At 39.4% G+C, this 15,000-nt stretch overlaps 3 protein-coding genes across 3 annotated transcripts in view; all 3 read right to left on the minus strand.

The window, feature by feature from the left end:
* LOC137987773 (uncharacterized) overlaps positions 1–15,000 on the minus strand; it is a 144,078-nt gene that overhangs the window by 56,273 nt on the left and 72,805 nt on the right. The window lies entirely within an intron of this gene.
* Positions 1,884–2,621, minus strand: LOC137987775 (uncharacterized). Its single transcript, XM_068833855.1, has 2 exons — positions 2,279–2,621; positions 1,884–2,148 (listed from the first exon to the last, which is right to left on the minus strand). Exons 1-2 carry the CDS (start codon positions 2,563–2,565, stop codon positions 1,884–1,886), a joined length of 552 nt encoding a protein of 183 aa, XP_068689956.1. The 5' UTR covers positions 2,566–2,621.
* Positions 12,730–13,605, minus strand: LOC137987806 (uncharacterized protein PF3D7_1120000-like). The gene has a single exon (XM_068833886.1). The coding sequence runs from the start codon at positions 13,603–13,605 to the stop codon at positions 12,730–12,732; it is 876 nt and encodes a 291-aa protein (XP_068689987.1).

Below are 15,000 nucleotides of genomic sequence, written 5' to 3' on the forward strand. Positions count from 1 at the left end.
GCATGAAAGTTCGAACGAAAACCTTTAGGAATGACTTTAGAATTTAGGCAACGGCCGATGAAGTTGATGTGACTACAAAACCTAGTTTTGGCGAAAATGAGAGTGGCTAAACGGAAAGCTAAGTTACTGCTAAGTGTGGGAAAAGGAAAAAGATAACTTACGATTTCCTGGCGTAGCTCCTTGGTGAGTTTCTTCAAGCTTGGCATCGTAGTCTTGGGTCTCCTGTTAGAAATCTGTGGACTAACGAGCAAACCGGCACTTTCAAATGCGCGCGCTCACGATGCAAAACTTGTCTTTTCATTGTTAACACTAGCAAGATATCGGGACCTAAGCGATCTGTTAAGATCACCGATCGTTTCACATGTACCTCCGCAAATGTCATTTATTGCATAACCTGTACGTTATGCAATAAATTATACATTGGTGAGACAGGTAGACGACTAGGTGACCGATTCCGCGAACACCTTCGCGATGTTGAGAAGAATGACAAAGATGCATCTAAGCCAGTCGCTCGCCATTTTAATCTGCCTAACCACTCCAAAAAACACATGGCTATCTGCGGCCTTTCCCTACATCTAGGTACGACGGAAAGCCGCAAGAATCTGGAACAAAAATTCATCTTTCAAATCGGCACCCTTAATCCTCACGTTATTAACGAACGCTTTTCATTTAACTAATATATTCCTATTTTTCACGTTGCCATGTTACCACCAATAGCGTAGCTCCTACTCTACTATAAAAACTACACGTAACCCATAATCCCTCGATTCGCTCTGACGAAGGGCTAACGCTCGAAACGTCAGCTTTTAGAATCTCTGTACGGTGGCCAATTTACATTATCAACTCCGTTGATAAAACAAAACTTTCGGTAGGTTGTTTGCCTTTCCTTGTCGTTTTTACAATTTCTAACCGTTTTTTAGGCTAAACCTCTGTGTTTTCACATAGTAGGTTTCTTTTTGATGATATGTTTTTGCTTTTCAGGATATTAAAAATCGCTGAACATGTTCCATAGACGACACAAGTCGCGTAAAAGGCAGGGTCGTAACGAGGTATATTTTTTCATCGCTGATCCCGGAATTTTACCCAAATTTTTGATTCCTGATTCCAAAAGTAATGAGAATTTTGATCCCAGATCCCGCAAAATTTTGTTGATCCCGGGGCATGTTCTCTTCGTTGCGCCAATGCGACATTATTAGACTATAAAAATATGCTACTTCACATTTCTTTCACCATATTATAATGAACCAAAGCATTTAATAGGATCCTACCTGAATTAACTCGATCTCCACTTCTTTTGTTCGTCTTTACCATTGTAGAATATAACCTTTCACAATCATCATCGAAGGGTCCGACACTTCGTTGACACGTGTAAACATTCTTGATTTTGCTCAAATTTAACTATAAAGTTAATTTCCCTAAATTCAAAACAAACTAGTGCGATACTGTACAATTCCTAAACTTTTTTAGACACAGGGTAACAAATTTTCCGGAAAGATCTGATACCTTTCGATTCCATCCGCCTGACAAAAAAAGAAGACTTGAAATTGACGTTAATATTAGCCTCATTAACTTTTCAAAAAGTTCATTTTCATAACCAAGATTGGAATAAAACGTATTTATCGCAGTAACCTTTCTTGACCATTCGTTTAAAAAAGCATCGTTTGGTCATGCTTCAAACTTGGTCATGCTTCAAACAAATTTCATAAGCATACGACCTGGCTTTCTTTTATTATCTATTTGCACTACTGTATTCGCTATTCTCGGATTCCAGATATCTGAAATAGATCCCGCGAGGTCTTCAACGCGTGACTCTACATTGCCTTCTTTGTAAGAAATCTATTGAAATTTGACTCTGGAAAGGCCCGGGTTTTTTTCTGAGCTTGTTAAAACACAAACCGTGTCACTCTCCTACCGGATCTACTGCGTCCAGCTTCGAAACGCGTCGGTTGATCATCATCGTCTTCACGGTTGTCACCATCACTTTCCTCCTCGCAACTGCTCTCATAATCATCCTCGTCGGACCCGTTAGCCAAGTTTTTCAGGCGTTGCTCCTCGTTTCGACTTAGGAGAAATTTCTCACCATCCTGAACCAACGTTGCATTATGTAAAATACTCTGAGGTGGGTTGTGGTTGTCTTCATTGCCTACATGTAGGCAGTGATGGTGATAACCGTGAAGACGATGATGATCAACCGACGCGTTTCGAAGCTGGACGCAGTAGATCCGGTAGGAGAGTGACACGATTTGTGTTTTAACAAGCTCAGAAAAAATCCCGGGCAGTGTATACTAACGGATCTTCGTCTGACGGCTCAAGCCAGTTAATATGCATGATGCGCTCAAAGATACCATCATTGCTGCGATGAAGGTCCTCCCGAAGAATAGCTAGGAAAAAGGGCTCCAAATAGAGTTTCCAGTTGTGTTTTAGGGCAACTGCATCTCCCTTTGCAAAACGAACTGGACGAGTTTCAATCTGTGCTCTTTCAGGTTGTCCTGCGTCTAAGGCTTGCAGCTCTTCGAACATGTCAACAGCATTTTTAGTTTGACTTGTTCGAACTCTTCGGATCATGCTTAGGGCCAGAGGGAGAGTTCCTGCCTTTTCTTTCGTCTTGTCTCTTACTCTTTGCTATCGCACGCCTTGTCCAAATTCTTTAGCAAAGAGCCTCAGTTCCCTTGCTTCTTCACGCAAATCGTCCTTCTCATTAATACTATCCTCTGGCCTAAAATGTTCTTCCCCGAGCTTTGCACGGTCATAAAGCCACTCAGGCTCCGTGTAGTGACTTTGGGGTCCGGTATACATTGAAAAGGAAGGAGGTTTAACCTTCTGTATAGATTCAACAATACAGCTTGGCCTGCGGCTGCCATAATCATGCATGTCTGGAGTGTGACGACTTGGGGTTCTCATTCCCGCGAAGAAATGTTCCACATGTAGTGTCGTGAAACTTGGAAAAGAGATATCCTGTGCAATATGCTGCAAATCGTTTTCAGAGAAGAACGACTTCGTTTTCTCAAATGACGAATGAAGCGTTTTAAAAGCGTCCCTTGTACGTTTTGACAATGCTAGATCAGGGCCCTGAGGACACCTTCGTCCTGTTCGAAAATATGCCTCCCTCTCTATGTCTTTCATGACATCGGCCGCTTCTTTAAGAATGTTCAAACCGTCTTCCAAACTTGATTGGACGCTTGGCTTCTTTGATAGTTCTTCTCCAAGCTGAAAGAGTTAAACAAATGGCCCCAATTTCTCTCCGAGAAGTTTATAGCTTATTAAGTTTGAAATTAGTCTGACAGCTTGATTGCTCGTGTCACAGACAAATATAGATTCTCCATATGACGCAAGCGCTGATGGCGAATGAAAGCGGACCATCTTGCATCCCTGGCTGGCTTCCTTCCAGTGAGTGAATAACGTTGCCGTCGTTACTGAATGGTCATGGGAATCAGAGAAGACTAGCTTCTCCTCTGTTTTAGTGATGCCGAGGATAACTGACGGGTTCCTGCAAGACTTGCCAAATTTAAACTTTAATATCTCTTGAAATTTTGTCAAAGTCTTGTATTTCTCAAAGAAATTGGTCAATCTTCCCTTATTTAAAGACTCCCAAAGGAATGAGTGAGTCTCTTGGTAGAACACGCGCATGATCTTTATTGAGGGCTTCCGAGATTGTGGTAAAGAACAGAAGAGCGGATGCTTCATCTATGCCTCCCATTAAAATGTTGACTTCAACCCGTTTCTTATTGTCAGCAGAATTCCTCAATTCTTGATAGGAATTCCGAGGTTTAATGTACCTCTTAACATCATCCAGTAATTCTAGATAGATTTCACCCTCTGTAGTTGCACTTTCCGAAACCAATGTTTCAATACTTTCAAGCTTGAACATAATGTCCTGTGGAATGCTGTTCAGTTCAAATATGGCCTTTCGGATTGCCTTATTCTCCTGGTCAGATATTCTTTCCGTCAATAAACGAAGTTTCCCTTTCAGCTTTGCAACGTGAGCTCCCATTGCCCACAAATACATCCCGAACAAATCTTTTTCCTTGGAGCATTGTCAGTTCCTCTTGACACGTTCATCAACGTTTGCTATTTGTTGTTGCTTGTTCAATTTAACTGATTTGTTGCATGAACAACAAAGCACTACATCCTCTTTCACGACAGTAAACTGATTTCCGTACTTGCTGTGAACTCTAAGCGCCAACCGTAAGATCTTTTCTTCTGTGGAGTCCATGGTTTGAAAAAGAATTGCAGTAGAATAGCTCTCCATTATGCAGTAGACGAGCTCAGAGAAGCTCATTGATATTTTCACTTCATTATCAGTCTGGCTTGTTAACGATCCATTCAAATTTGCATCAGGAGGACGTAAAGGGAGCAAAATCCTATCCAGTCTCGATACATTAAAGAGCAGCGTTTAAAGTAGCCGAGGCAGACACGCAGATCTTCATCTGATTTCAGGCACATCACGTCAAAGCCGTCATAATAATACATAGCTGTAACCTTTGAGAGGGAAAATCGATCGACAACAGATATAAATTCAAATGTACAACCGTTAAAAAAGCTCATTTGCGACTGAAGATGACATGAGTATGTCGAAACCTGTATTGTAAATTGAAAACTGTCGTTTCTTTTTTGAGAGTTATTGTTACTCTGCTATGTTTACGTCCGTTTGAAAAATAATAACATATTTAAACCTAAAGCTTATTTTTTAGTTACCAACCGTAGCATCCAAGTGTACTAAAGTCCTAATTTGCTGTTCAGAAGTAATATCGATCGATATCGAGATATCGATCGCTCGCTTTTAAATAATCCATCCATGATTTCAAAGAAGAAATGCTTCAATACCACGTAGATGCTTAAACGTAGTGTCTATTTCATACCTGAGACCCGTCGACTGTTCATTCTTGCGAACAGCAAACTGCTCCATCGACGTTTGTACTACAGTCTTCCTCTCCCTCTTTCTTCCCCTTATGTCCATCCTGTCCCAAATGCACGCAGAAATAAACTGGCGAATTGGCATGTACTGTATGTACGTACATAATAGTTAAATTCATTTATACATTTAGGATATTTATTACCGAGTTCCAGAAAATCAATTGGAACCTACATATGCCGTAAGTTTAAAAGGTGCACAAAAGATAAAATATAAAGATCATTACCACGTTAATAAAGTCTTGTAACGTACTGTACTGTAATTTTCTACGTCATGGCTAATACATAATAAATCTAAGTGAGGCATGTAATTACCTTCTCTTTGTAGAAGAGCTGTGAGAGGTGGACGATGAAGAGGACCTAATGCAAAGAGAAGGATCTTATATTAGTCTCGTACCGACAGATTATTCAATAACGGTAAGCCTTGCCTTTTTACCATTGTACCACTTTCAGTATAAATTTTAAGATGGTTCGAAGTAGTTTCGTTTTCCCGAGAAAAGTTCTGCGTATTCTTTTCTAAATTATGTTTGGTTCATCGTATCTCTATAAACTTTGGCACAGAAATAAAAGAAACATCATTAGATTCATTACATGACATTTATTTCAGAGAACCTGTTACCATAGCAACCATATGATGCATTCAATTGAGCCCCTAAAATCGACATATTTTGTCTAATTTAAAAAACAGGTCGATGAAATCTTCTCAAACGTCTATGTTATAAGTTACCAGGAACGATCTTCAAACTATTTCAGTTTTAAAAAATCCTGTAGGCAAGATTAAGAATAAAACTACTTTTTGATTATTGCTTTCTTAATTTTTTTCCTGCCTACAGAATTTTTTAAAACTCGGACTATGTACGCAGTCAATTGATCTTAGTTCTTACCGAAAAAAATGAAAAAAATCTACCGAGCGGAGGCGGAAATATAAGCGACTAAAGTTACGAAACTTCCTTTTTATAGAGATGGTGTGTGTTGTTTACGGGCGCGCGCTCGGCTAAAACCCCTTTCAAGCCTCCTTAAGAGTTTCTCTTTCGGTAGCTGGCCCCAATAACTTAGAACCGTTTTAATGTATAACGTAAAGAGGCATGACTCGAGTTCCTACTGTATGTCAGGTAAGAAAAGAAAACATTACATTATCACATGTAATCAGCCCAACACCAGGATTAGAACTTTTTCGATTCCTACAGTTTAATTCCTGGTTATGGTCAGTAAGTTGGTATAAAAATTTTAACTCTTCTAGCTCTTTTGCCACTTTCCAGTTTGTGAAAAGAAGAGACAACAAATTCCCCCTCTGTATCTTATTGTAAATCTAAGAGATTTAAACCATCCCACTTTTTTTAAGTTGTAACGGTCCAGAAATCATGTCAAACAAATAAAAAGCAGACAATGTGAATACTATACCTTCTTCTCCCATGCAATCTGTTGATTCGGCGAGAGTGATACTCTGAGGACTGATGTTTTGGAGATCGCGATCGCGACCTGGACCGCCGAGATCTGTGGAACACGTGAAATATCGATAATGAACCGAAAAACATGTTAAACGTTATACAACAAGACACTTACACACGGGTCGCCCTTGATCACCTTACTGACGCGAACACCTACGAAAAATTGCCACGGCTGTCAGCCAAGACAGTTGAAAATAAAGTTAACACAGCCTGGAAGAAGATCTGCCTACAAAATGAATTCTCTCCCTCTGTCCAAAAGAGCTTGCTCTGGTCAAACACGGATCTGCCCAGATTCTACGTCTATACCATCTCATCAAGACACAAAAAGCAAGCCCCGACATCAAAATACGACCTATCGTATCCAATATCAATGGCCTCACCCAACGCCACCCAACGCCCTTAAACCGATGCTAAAAAATGTCCCAACCCATTTACAAAACAGTTTCGAACTCATTAGATGTATTCAGACTGGCGATCTTACAACAAACAAAGCGTTACCTTATCCATGCAGCCTTGATGTGATATCCCAATACACCACAATTCCTATACAGGAAGCCATCACCAACGCTACAGATAGAATCCTAAACCCAGTACTCCACCTCTCCAGACAAGACGTCTCAGACCTCCTCCAAGTCACGCTAAACAACATGTATTTTTTCTTCAGAGATCAAGTTTTTCGCCAAAGAGACGGCCTACCCATGGGTTCCAGCATTTCAGGCATACTGGCCATCCTGTTTATAGACAAACTTGAAACCATCGCTCTCTCCTCGCACCTAATGATAAACCCTTACAAGAGATATGTCGACGATATCTATCTCCAAACAACTAACGAAGAAACAGATGACCACTTCTACGACGTAATAAATAATGTGGACCCTAATTTGAAATTCGAAATTGAAAAACCAGAAATAACATCGAGTGGCCTGTCATTGTCATTACTCGATTTCAAAGTCGTCATATCCAAGGATGGCAACAGCTCTTTTGAATTCTACAAAAAGCCAGCCAAGAAACCACTATTTGACGGTCCACCATCAATCAGCTATGCCAACTAAATCCAAACTCAAATTTATTCGCAAGGAGCGAAAACGCATCAGAGACAGATGCCCCTCAAATATATCTGAAAAACAACACCTAAACACATTCGATGACATCCTTTGCCTCAACGGTTATCCAGAAAACAGTATAGAGCGGACAAAACGCCCACAAAATCCTCAACGAAACCCCCAACCTGGCAACACAGAATGGTCATATCTTAACCCGGTGATACACGGTTCAATATTTGTTGATCAACAAATATTGCAGCTGTTGTTTAACAAATGTTAAACAGTGTGTCATGCCATGTTGAATGTTGAAATATGCCGTTCAACACGTTGAACGTTGTTGAACGATGTTGAACGAAAATTGAGATCAGCTCTATTCCGTTCAACACTTCTGTGCAACATGGTTCAACATTTGTTGAACAACAAATGTTGCAGGGTGTTGAACCGTGTGTCATCGGCTTTAAGATCCCTTACATCTCTGAACGACTCAATCACAGGATCACTAACATTTTTAGAAAAGAAAACAACATCCCAGTACGCATTGCCCTCAAATCCTACACGCTCAGACAAGCCCTATCCCACACCTCCACGGAGCGCAAATGCACTAGAGACAAATGCCCTATCTCTAACACCGGATTATGTTTACGAAGAAATGCAGTGGACTAGCTGCCATCAACAATATATTGGTAGCACTACACGCTTCATCCACGACCGCGTAAGAGAACATATCAATAACGAAAACTCCTCTGTTAAAAATACATCTATTCCTGCCAGAACGAAGACTACAAAGGCATTGATGTCAAGATTATTATGAGCGAAAACCACCCCGCTAATCTACGCCTCTATGAAGCATTTTACATTAGGAAGTACAAGCCCACACTCAATTCCCGAGAAGAATGTACTGAATTCGCAGACCTTCTATTTTAATATTCTATTTTAGAAACGATTCCTAAGCGCTTTTAGAGGTCCTTTGTTTAGAGACACTCCATCAATAGAGCTTTGTATTCTACTCAGTTAATTTCTAGAGCTTTCATACATATGTCACATCTTTTACACATTTCATCCTACACCTTCTTTTGCATATATATAGCGCGCCCGGAATATTTTCTTATCCCCGATGATGCCGTTGATCGGCGAAAGCTTGGATTTTAGTTTTTACTTTTAAACAGCAGTTTAAGGCCTCAATAGAACAGTTTTATACATTTTTTTTAATCATGCTGCTGAAGGACAACATGAACAGCTTATCATTCCTGTACACAGGTCTGGAACAAATTCCACATGGATTCTTGTGGTTGGTGGTAGTAATGTTTAGTATTTTGGCCATTTAAGCCGATGACACACGGTTCAACATCATGCAACATTTGTTGCTCAACAAATGTTGAACCATGTTGCACAGACGTGTTGAACGGAATAGAGCTGATCTCAATTTTCGTTCAACATCGCTCAACAACGTTAAACGTGTTGAACGGCATATTTCAACATTCAACATGGCATGACACACTGTTTAACATTTGCTAAACAACATCTGCAACATTTGTTGATCAACAAATGTTGAACCGTCACCCATAATCACAACAGAGAGTACGAACATGCGCAGTGATAGAAAAGCCCGTATTTCGGGCCCCGCTGGCACTGAGCATGCTCGAAATCGAACTTTACCAGATCTCCGTTCCGTATGACCGTGGGAGATCTGGGTACGAGATTACAATAACACAAGGCCTTAACCACACGTGTGGACAAGCTAAGGCTTATGGACTTTAATTGTGAGCACGCAGCGTTTGATCCAAGAGGCGAAATATCCCACAAGAATTTCTTAAAAATGGTTCTGAATTATAATTAAGTAAGAAATGGAAAACATTCGAGACCAGTGTAGCTCAAAAGATTTTATTTGCAGAACGGTTCAGTTATTATTAAGCATTTATCCATTCAATAAACCTGAAGAAGGCTGGTGTTGGCCAGCCGAAATATTGCAACAACGCCTATGTTCGCGTTGTCTTGACCAACCTTTGCAGTATATTTTCTATTATTAAGTCAGTAAACCATGCATACCGGTACACCAACAAATACTTCAAACGTTTTACTGAATTAACAGGAAACGTTTATCACAATGTGATATTTGCGAAAAATAGTTATCTTTAAACAAACGAACCACACAACACATAATCGTAGCAGTGATTACCTTAATCCACAAACGATCTATGAAAAAAGCATTTTTGATAGAAGTGAGCATTGCCTTCGCGAGTAAGAAAGAGTTTTTAAAGACGTTGTCCAGGTTTTACAATATTTCCCAGCTTGGATGTTTTAACTTTGTAAACAGTCCCGTTAGTACATTTCGAGTGAGATTGGTTACTGAGGCACTTTTTCTCCGAGCAACTCCGAGTTGCTGCGAGCAAATATGAGTACCGGTAGGTCCCTGTAGGGGAAGCAACTTGTAACGACAGAGTTGCTCCCAGCAACTCCGACATGAGGGGACGCAAATCGTCTGCACTGTAAGTATCCTGGAGAGTCCCATACATTTTCTTAGACTTTAAGTCTAAGTCCTCATACACAGAGGAAAAACACTGGAGCCTGCAGGCCTTAACAGAAGAGATGAAATGTAATTTAGTTTAGCTACCTTTTAATTTTCTTTTGTTTTTTTCATCTTGTTATCATGTATTATTCTCTCTCCTCTTTTTTATGCATTTCCGTTTTTATAACACATCACGTAGCCTTTTTATGTCATTTCCGGTAAATATAAAGATCTTGTTACTAGCATTTATCCATTCAATAAACCTGAAGAAGGCTGGTGTTGGCCAGCCGAAATATTGCAATAACGCCTATGTTCACGTTGTCTTGATATTTTCTATCTAAGAAAATGTTTGAGCGCTCCAGGCAGCTTTCCTGTAAGGCATCATAATCCTGTTGCTGCTGACATCGATGTGACAGATAATTGCTTTTGCAGTGTGTTCTTTGCCGGTTTATACTTGTCATCAAGTTTCAACAAGAGTCATAAGACAGCTCTCATTTTTCACGAGAACAATGAAGTTTTCGAGAGCGTGAGATCGGATGCAAGTTCAACTATTTCGCTCTTCTTGCTTGGGAATGCTTTAATAAAATGACGGCGGACCTTGAAGCCTCCAATCAGCAAGAAATACCAAATAAACGGGAAGTAAAATCGCGAAAAAATACTCCCGAGGAGAAACGAAAACAAAATAGAGAATGGAGAAAGCGAAAGCGACAGCAGAAGAATGCGGGTAATATGGCTTTGCTTGCTAATACTGAAGTTCTGCTGGGCGTGAATGATGGACCAAATATGGCTGAGACGAGCATGATAGACAAGAAATCGCTTTCTCCAAATCTGGATGCAGATAGGCAACGAAAGCGGACTTATCATGCTTGAGGCTAATTCTAAAGAAGAAATGGTGAATAATGCGAAGCGACCACGATTAACAACCCTCTTGGATGTAAATTGTTCAAGATCAGCAACAATGCTTCAAATGGCGTTTGGAGACAACGCAAGACGCAAGCCGACTCAACATTCAAAGCCATCTTTGGCACAGACAACCTTTCAACGCGTTGTTAGTCAGAAAAATATTCATTTGAAGAGTATGTCAGATGAAGAATTCAACTGCAACTTTAAGGAATTGATACCGGAACATCTGGAGTATCTAACCCAACATTCCTTTGGTAGTGGAAGTTTTGGCCAATGCTTCAAAGCAAGTTACCGCGGGATCGCCGTCATTGTGAAGCAAATGGCACACAATAACAACGCCGGAGAACAGGACAGGGCAAAGAAAAACCTTCTTCATGAAGCAGGGGTTATAACTGCATTGGGGGATCATGCTAATCTCCCAATGTTTGGAGTAGTTATGCCCTTTTTTTTTTATTTTTTATTTTTTGCTTTATTTTCTTAGCTGAGGACTCTTTTTACAATACTACGCTTGTACATTTCCTAACCAAATTTACAACAATAATACAACTACAAATTTCAGCAGAGATAACTACTTACGCAAAACAATGCAATTATAAATGCAACTTACAATACTATACTTTACATAATTTACTCTCCAAAACAATACAATTACTTATTTAACTTACAATATTAACACATACCCAACAATTATTTTACAAATAGAAACATAAGAGTAGGAGTGGCACATCCCCTGGGACAAAGATATTTGGCACAGCTCATGCACATAGTGTTCCCCATTTTGCTCTGAATTTTCCCAATGTGTTATTTTTAAAAGCAATTGTACGTTCACAAAGAATCTTTTCATTAAGTAAAACGCAGAAAATTTCAAAACTGGGAGAGGTCTTATTTAACCATGAAAGAAAGATGTGGTACTTTGCAATAATAACATAATGATTGAGCCCTTGAAAAATATTTGATTCAGGCTTATAGCCGTACAAAATATCCGAAGTACTTAAGGTGACATTTTCCAATCTCTTTTCGTTCCACCAGCTAATTACCCTTTGCCCAAAAATTTTAAAACTGGGCCATTCATATAAAAGGTGAACTAAATTCTCATGAGGGTGGCTACAACGATCGCAGTCCGGAGATGTTCTCAATTTCATTTTGTAAAGATTGCTGTTAGTAGGTAGAATGTTATGTACCACCTTATATTGAAAGCATCTAAGTTTGTTTTCCATTGTGACCTTGAAGGCTAATTCATAGACAGCTTTAGTCGAGATATTTTGTTCTACTAGTTTCCTTTCTACGTTCGGAGGTTTAAACAATTTCAGCACAAACATTTTACGGGCGGTTTTGGCCGTGACGTTCGCGGACATTCCGCACGCCAAACGTTTTCAATTGTTTTATCACTGTAGGTTTCTTGTAAAAAAATTACATCATATTTGCCGTTGTGAAGCCACCGAAATAAATTTCTGCGTTTGATCGCCTTGTTTATACCTCTTATATTAAGAGAAATACATTTTAGGTTCATCAAAACATGTACACTTTAGCTCCGACACTTGCAATGCCGCAAACAAATACGCTTCATCCAAAAGGTGTGCCAGACCAAAATACTACAAAGGAACATAACACACACTAAAACAACCAAAAGCGTACACATAGAGATTAAGCCGTTATGAGGCTTGCTGTATGGAGGAGAAATTGTTGTAATACACCAAGATTTATGTTAGTTTAATTTGGGTGTTCTCCTCCACAATTCCCCGCGAATAAGTTAGGATTCAAATTTTAAGAGTTGAAAGACAGCAAATGAAAAGGAAAAAGCCACAAACTTTGATTGTAAGCGAGTTCGGACGAAAAGAGTGACTAAGAGTTAACCAAACTCTTATGGCTACAACCTTTAGCGAAGAGAGAGAGAGAGAAAAAAAAAAGACTAACAAATTTAAATGTTATCTAAATCCTCCTGACTATAAATTCTAACTGGATGGTCACCTATTGATAATTTCATAAAGATTTTACCGTCCATTGCCCAAGCACTGTGCCACTGCTCCGACTTCTTGCGCTTCCAGACTTTTGCAAAGAGTTGACGGCGCATTCTTGTCAAATTTTCGTTAATGTACACAATGCCAGCACCTTGAAAAATCTGGCTCATACTTTGATTCTTTAGACTTTTGCGAACTCCATATAACTCCTTCTTTGTGCGATATGACTTGAATCTAACAATAATCGGCCTGGGTTTGCTTACGTTCCTGCCTGTAAACATTCTGTTGCAAATGTCGATATTATCGCTTCGAATGGTAACATTGAGAGCATTTGCCAGTTTAATAACTTGTTCAGCTAGGTTTTCCTCTGTTTTCTCCGGTATACCGTGTATTTCCAAATTGTGTTTGCGGGTGTATTGTTCGAGATCGTCAATTTGATTAATCGCTGTCCCCAAGTCGGCATACAACTGATCCCGCTCTTGGTTAGCTTTGCTTAAGGTTTCCTTCAAGGACTTCACATCTCTCTTGAGATCTTTATTCTCAGTCGCTAGCTCCTCCATTTTATTTATATGGAACTCCAGTGACTTCTGAAGCTCATTGTATTGTTCACGAATGACTTTGTTTTCTTCTAGCAGTTTGTTTGTGTTTTCCTTGATGTTGTTTAGAACTTTCCATATCTCATCTAGTTCCGCCATGTTGGATTTTGCAAATTTCACAGATTTTGCAGGCGGCTTCTCGGATTCCGGAGAGCTATTATCACTGCTTCTTTCCACTTTTTTACCTGGGAAATAGTAAGTTATTTGCCCTTCCTTTCCTTTGTTTTCCGTATCACCCATTCAGCGGGGAATATAAGGCGGACTACGAAAACATGCTGCTGTCCGCCATTAGACCCTTCGTGTTCGTGTTTGTGCTTAATCCAACAAATTATATTTCACTGTTTATAGAGATAGCTTCTACCTTGAGCTATGTTCATTCAAAAGGCTACCTTCACAATGACATAAAAGCTAGCAATGTAGTATTGGAAAGAAAGTCCGACTCTGCGAAATACGACCCGATTCTTATTGATTTCGGTAAAAGCACCAAGTTGGGGTTGCCATCCTCAAAACGAAGTTCGTCCTGCTGTTCAAGAAAGGTTTATTTAGCCCCAGAAGCCCAAAAAGAAAGACGTTACAGCGTTGCTAGTGACATTTACTCATTAGGAAGAATGCTGAAGGCTGTGTCGTGTTTAATAGGTTTTTATGAGAAGGTACGGGTGCTTGTAAAAAAAGCCACTGACAAAAACCTTGGTGATAGGCCTACTGTTGTAGAATTTTTGCAACAAATCTCTTCAATTAGACCATAGGTATTTCGCTAGTTCTTTTTCCCATGCCATGAGTTCGGAACAATCTATTCATGATATTAAAATGATGCGGAAACGCCCGAATCTTTTCGATAGAAAGCCACCACAGAAACTGTAACAAAATAAACTGAAATCCTTGCTTTCCTTCTTTCTAAATTTAAATTAAGGTTCTATTTAGCATTTAAGAGACAGTAGAATGGCAAGTGAATACTTCTTTTTTATAAGCAAATCAGATGAGTCGAGTTATTTGCTGAACTGTTTTCACTGTAGTGTTTCCACAATACAATGAAATTCGAGTTTCCTCGGTTAACAAAATCATAATTGTAAATCATTATACTTTACAGTAAGAATTACATTTATAACCGACAACCAATAGCATGAGCTTTATCACGGTTTTCGACGCCATCTTGACGGGTAGGCAAAGCGGTCAGAAATTACAGTGTTTGTATGGGAATCCGCTAGCAAATAACTTCTTCCAAAATTGAAATTTTCACAATTTCTGAATCGCAACGTTAAAATACTAGGCAGAAGATTGTATTCACAATCTTAGCTAGAAGACGCTCAGTTAACTTTTTGAATTTTCCACACATTTGTCTGTAAATTTGGCTAGTAGACGTTTTGGTTCGCGGGCAAAGAATTTAGAGACAAATGTATGGAAAATTAAAAAAAAAATAGCTCAGCGATTTATAGGAGAACTACATCCTTTAAACTTGGTGAATACAATCTTCTACCTAGTACTTTAACGTTTTAATTCCCAAATTATGTAAAATTCAATTTTGAAAGAAGTTATTTGCTATCGGATTCCCATACAAACAATGTAATTTCTGACCGCTTTGCCTACCCGTCAAGATGGCGTCGAAAACCGTGATAAGGCCTATTCTTTTTTTATGCA

Source organism: Montipora foliosa, unplaced genomic scaffold, assembly GCF_036669935.1.
Source record: "Montipora foliosa isolate CH-2021 unplaced genomic scaffold, ASM3666993v2 scaffold_390, whole genome shotgun sequence".
NCBI lineage: Eukaryota > Metazoa > Cnidaria > Anthozoa > Scleractinia > Acroporidae > Montipora > Montipora foliosa.

What these genes read in the sequence shown, in the direction of transcription:
- LOC137987775 (XM_068833855.1), bottom strand. Translation starts at nt 2,565, where the DNA reads ATGATCCGAAGAGTTCGAACAAGTCAAACTAAAAATGCTGTTGACATG. An exon ending in GAAGATCCGTTAGTATACAC is followed by an intron (nt 2,149 to 2,278) that starts TGCCCGGGATTT and finishes TCACTGCCTACA; the next exon opens with TGTAGGCAATGAAGACAACC.
- LOC137987806 (XM_068833886.1), bottom strand. Translation starts at nt 13,605, where the DNA reads ATGGGTGATACGGAAAACAAAGGAAAGGAAGGGCAAATAACTTACTAT.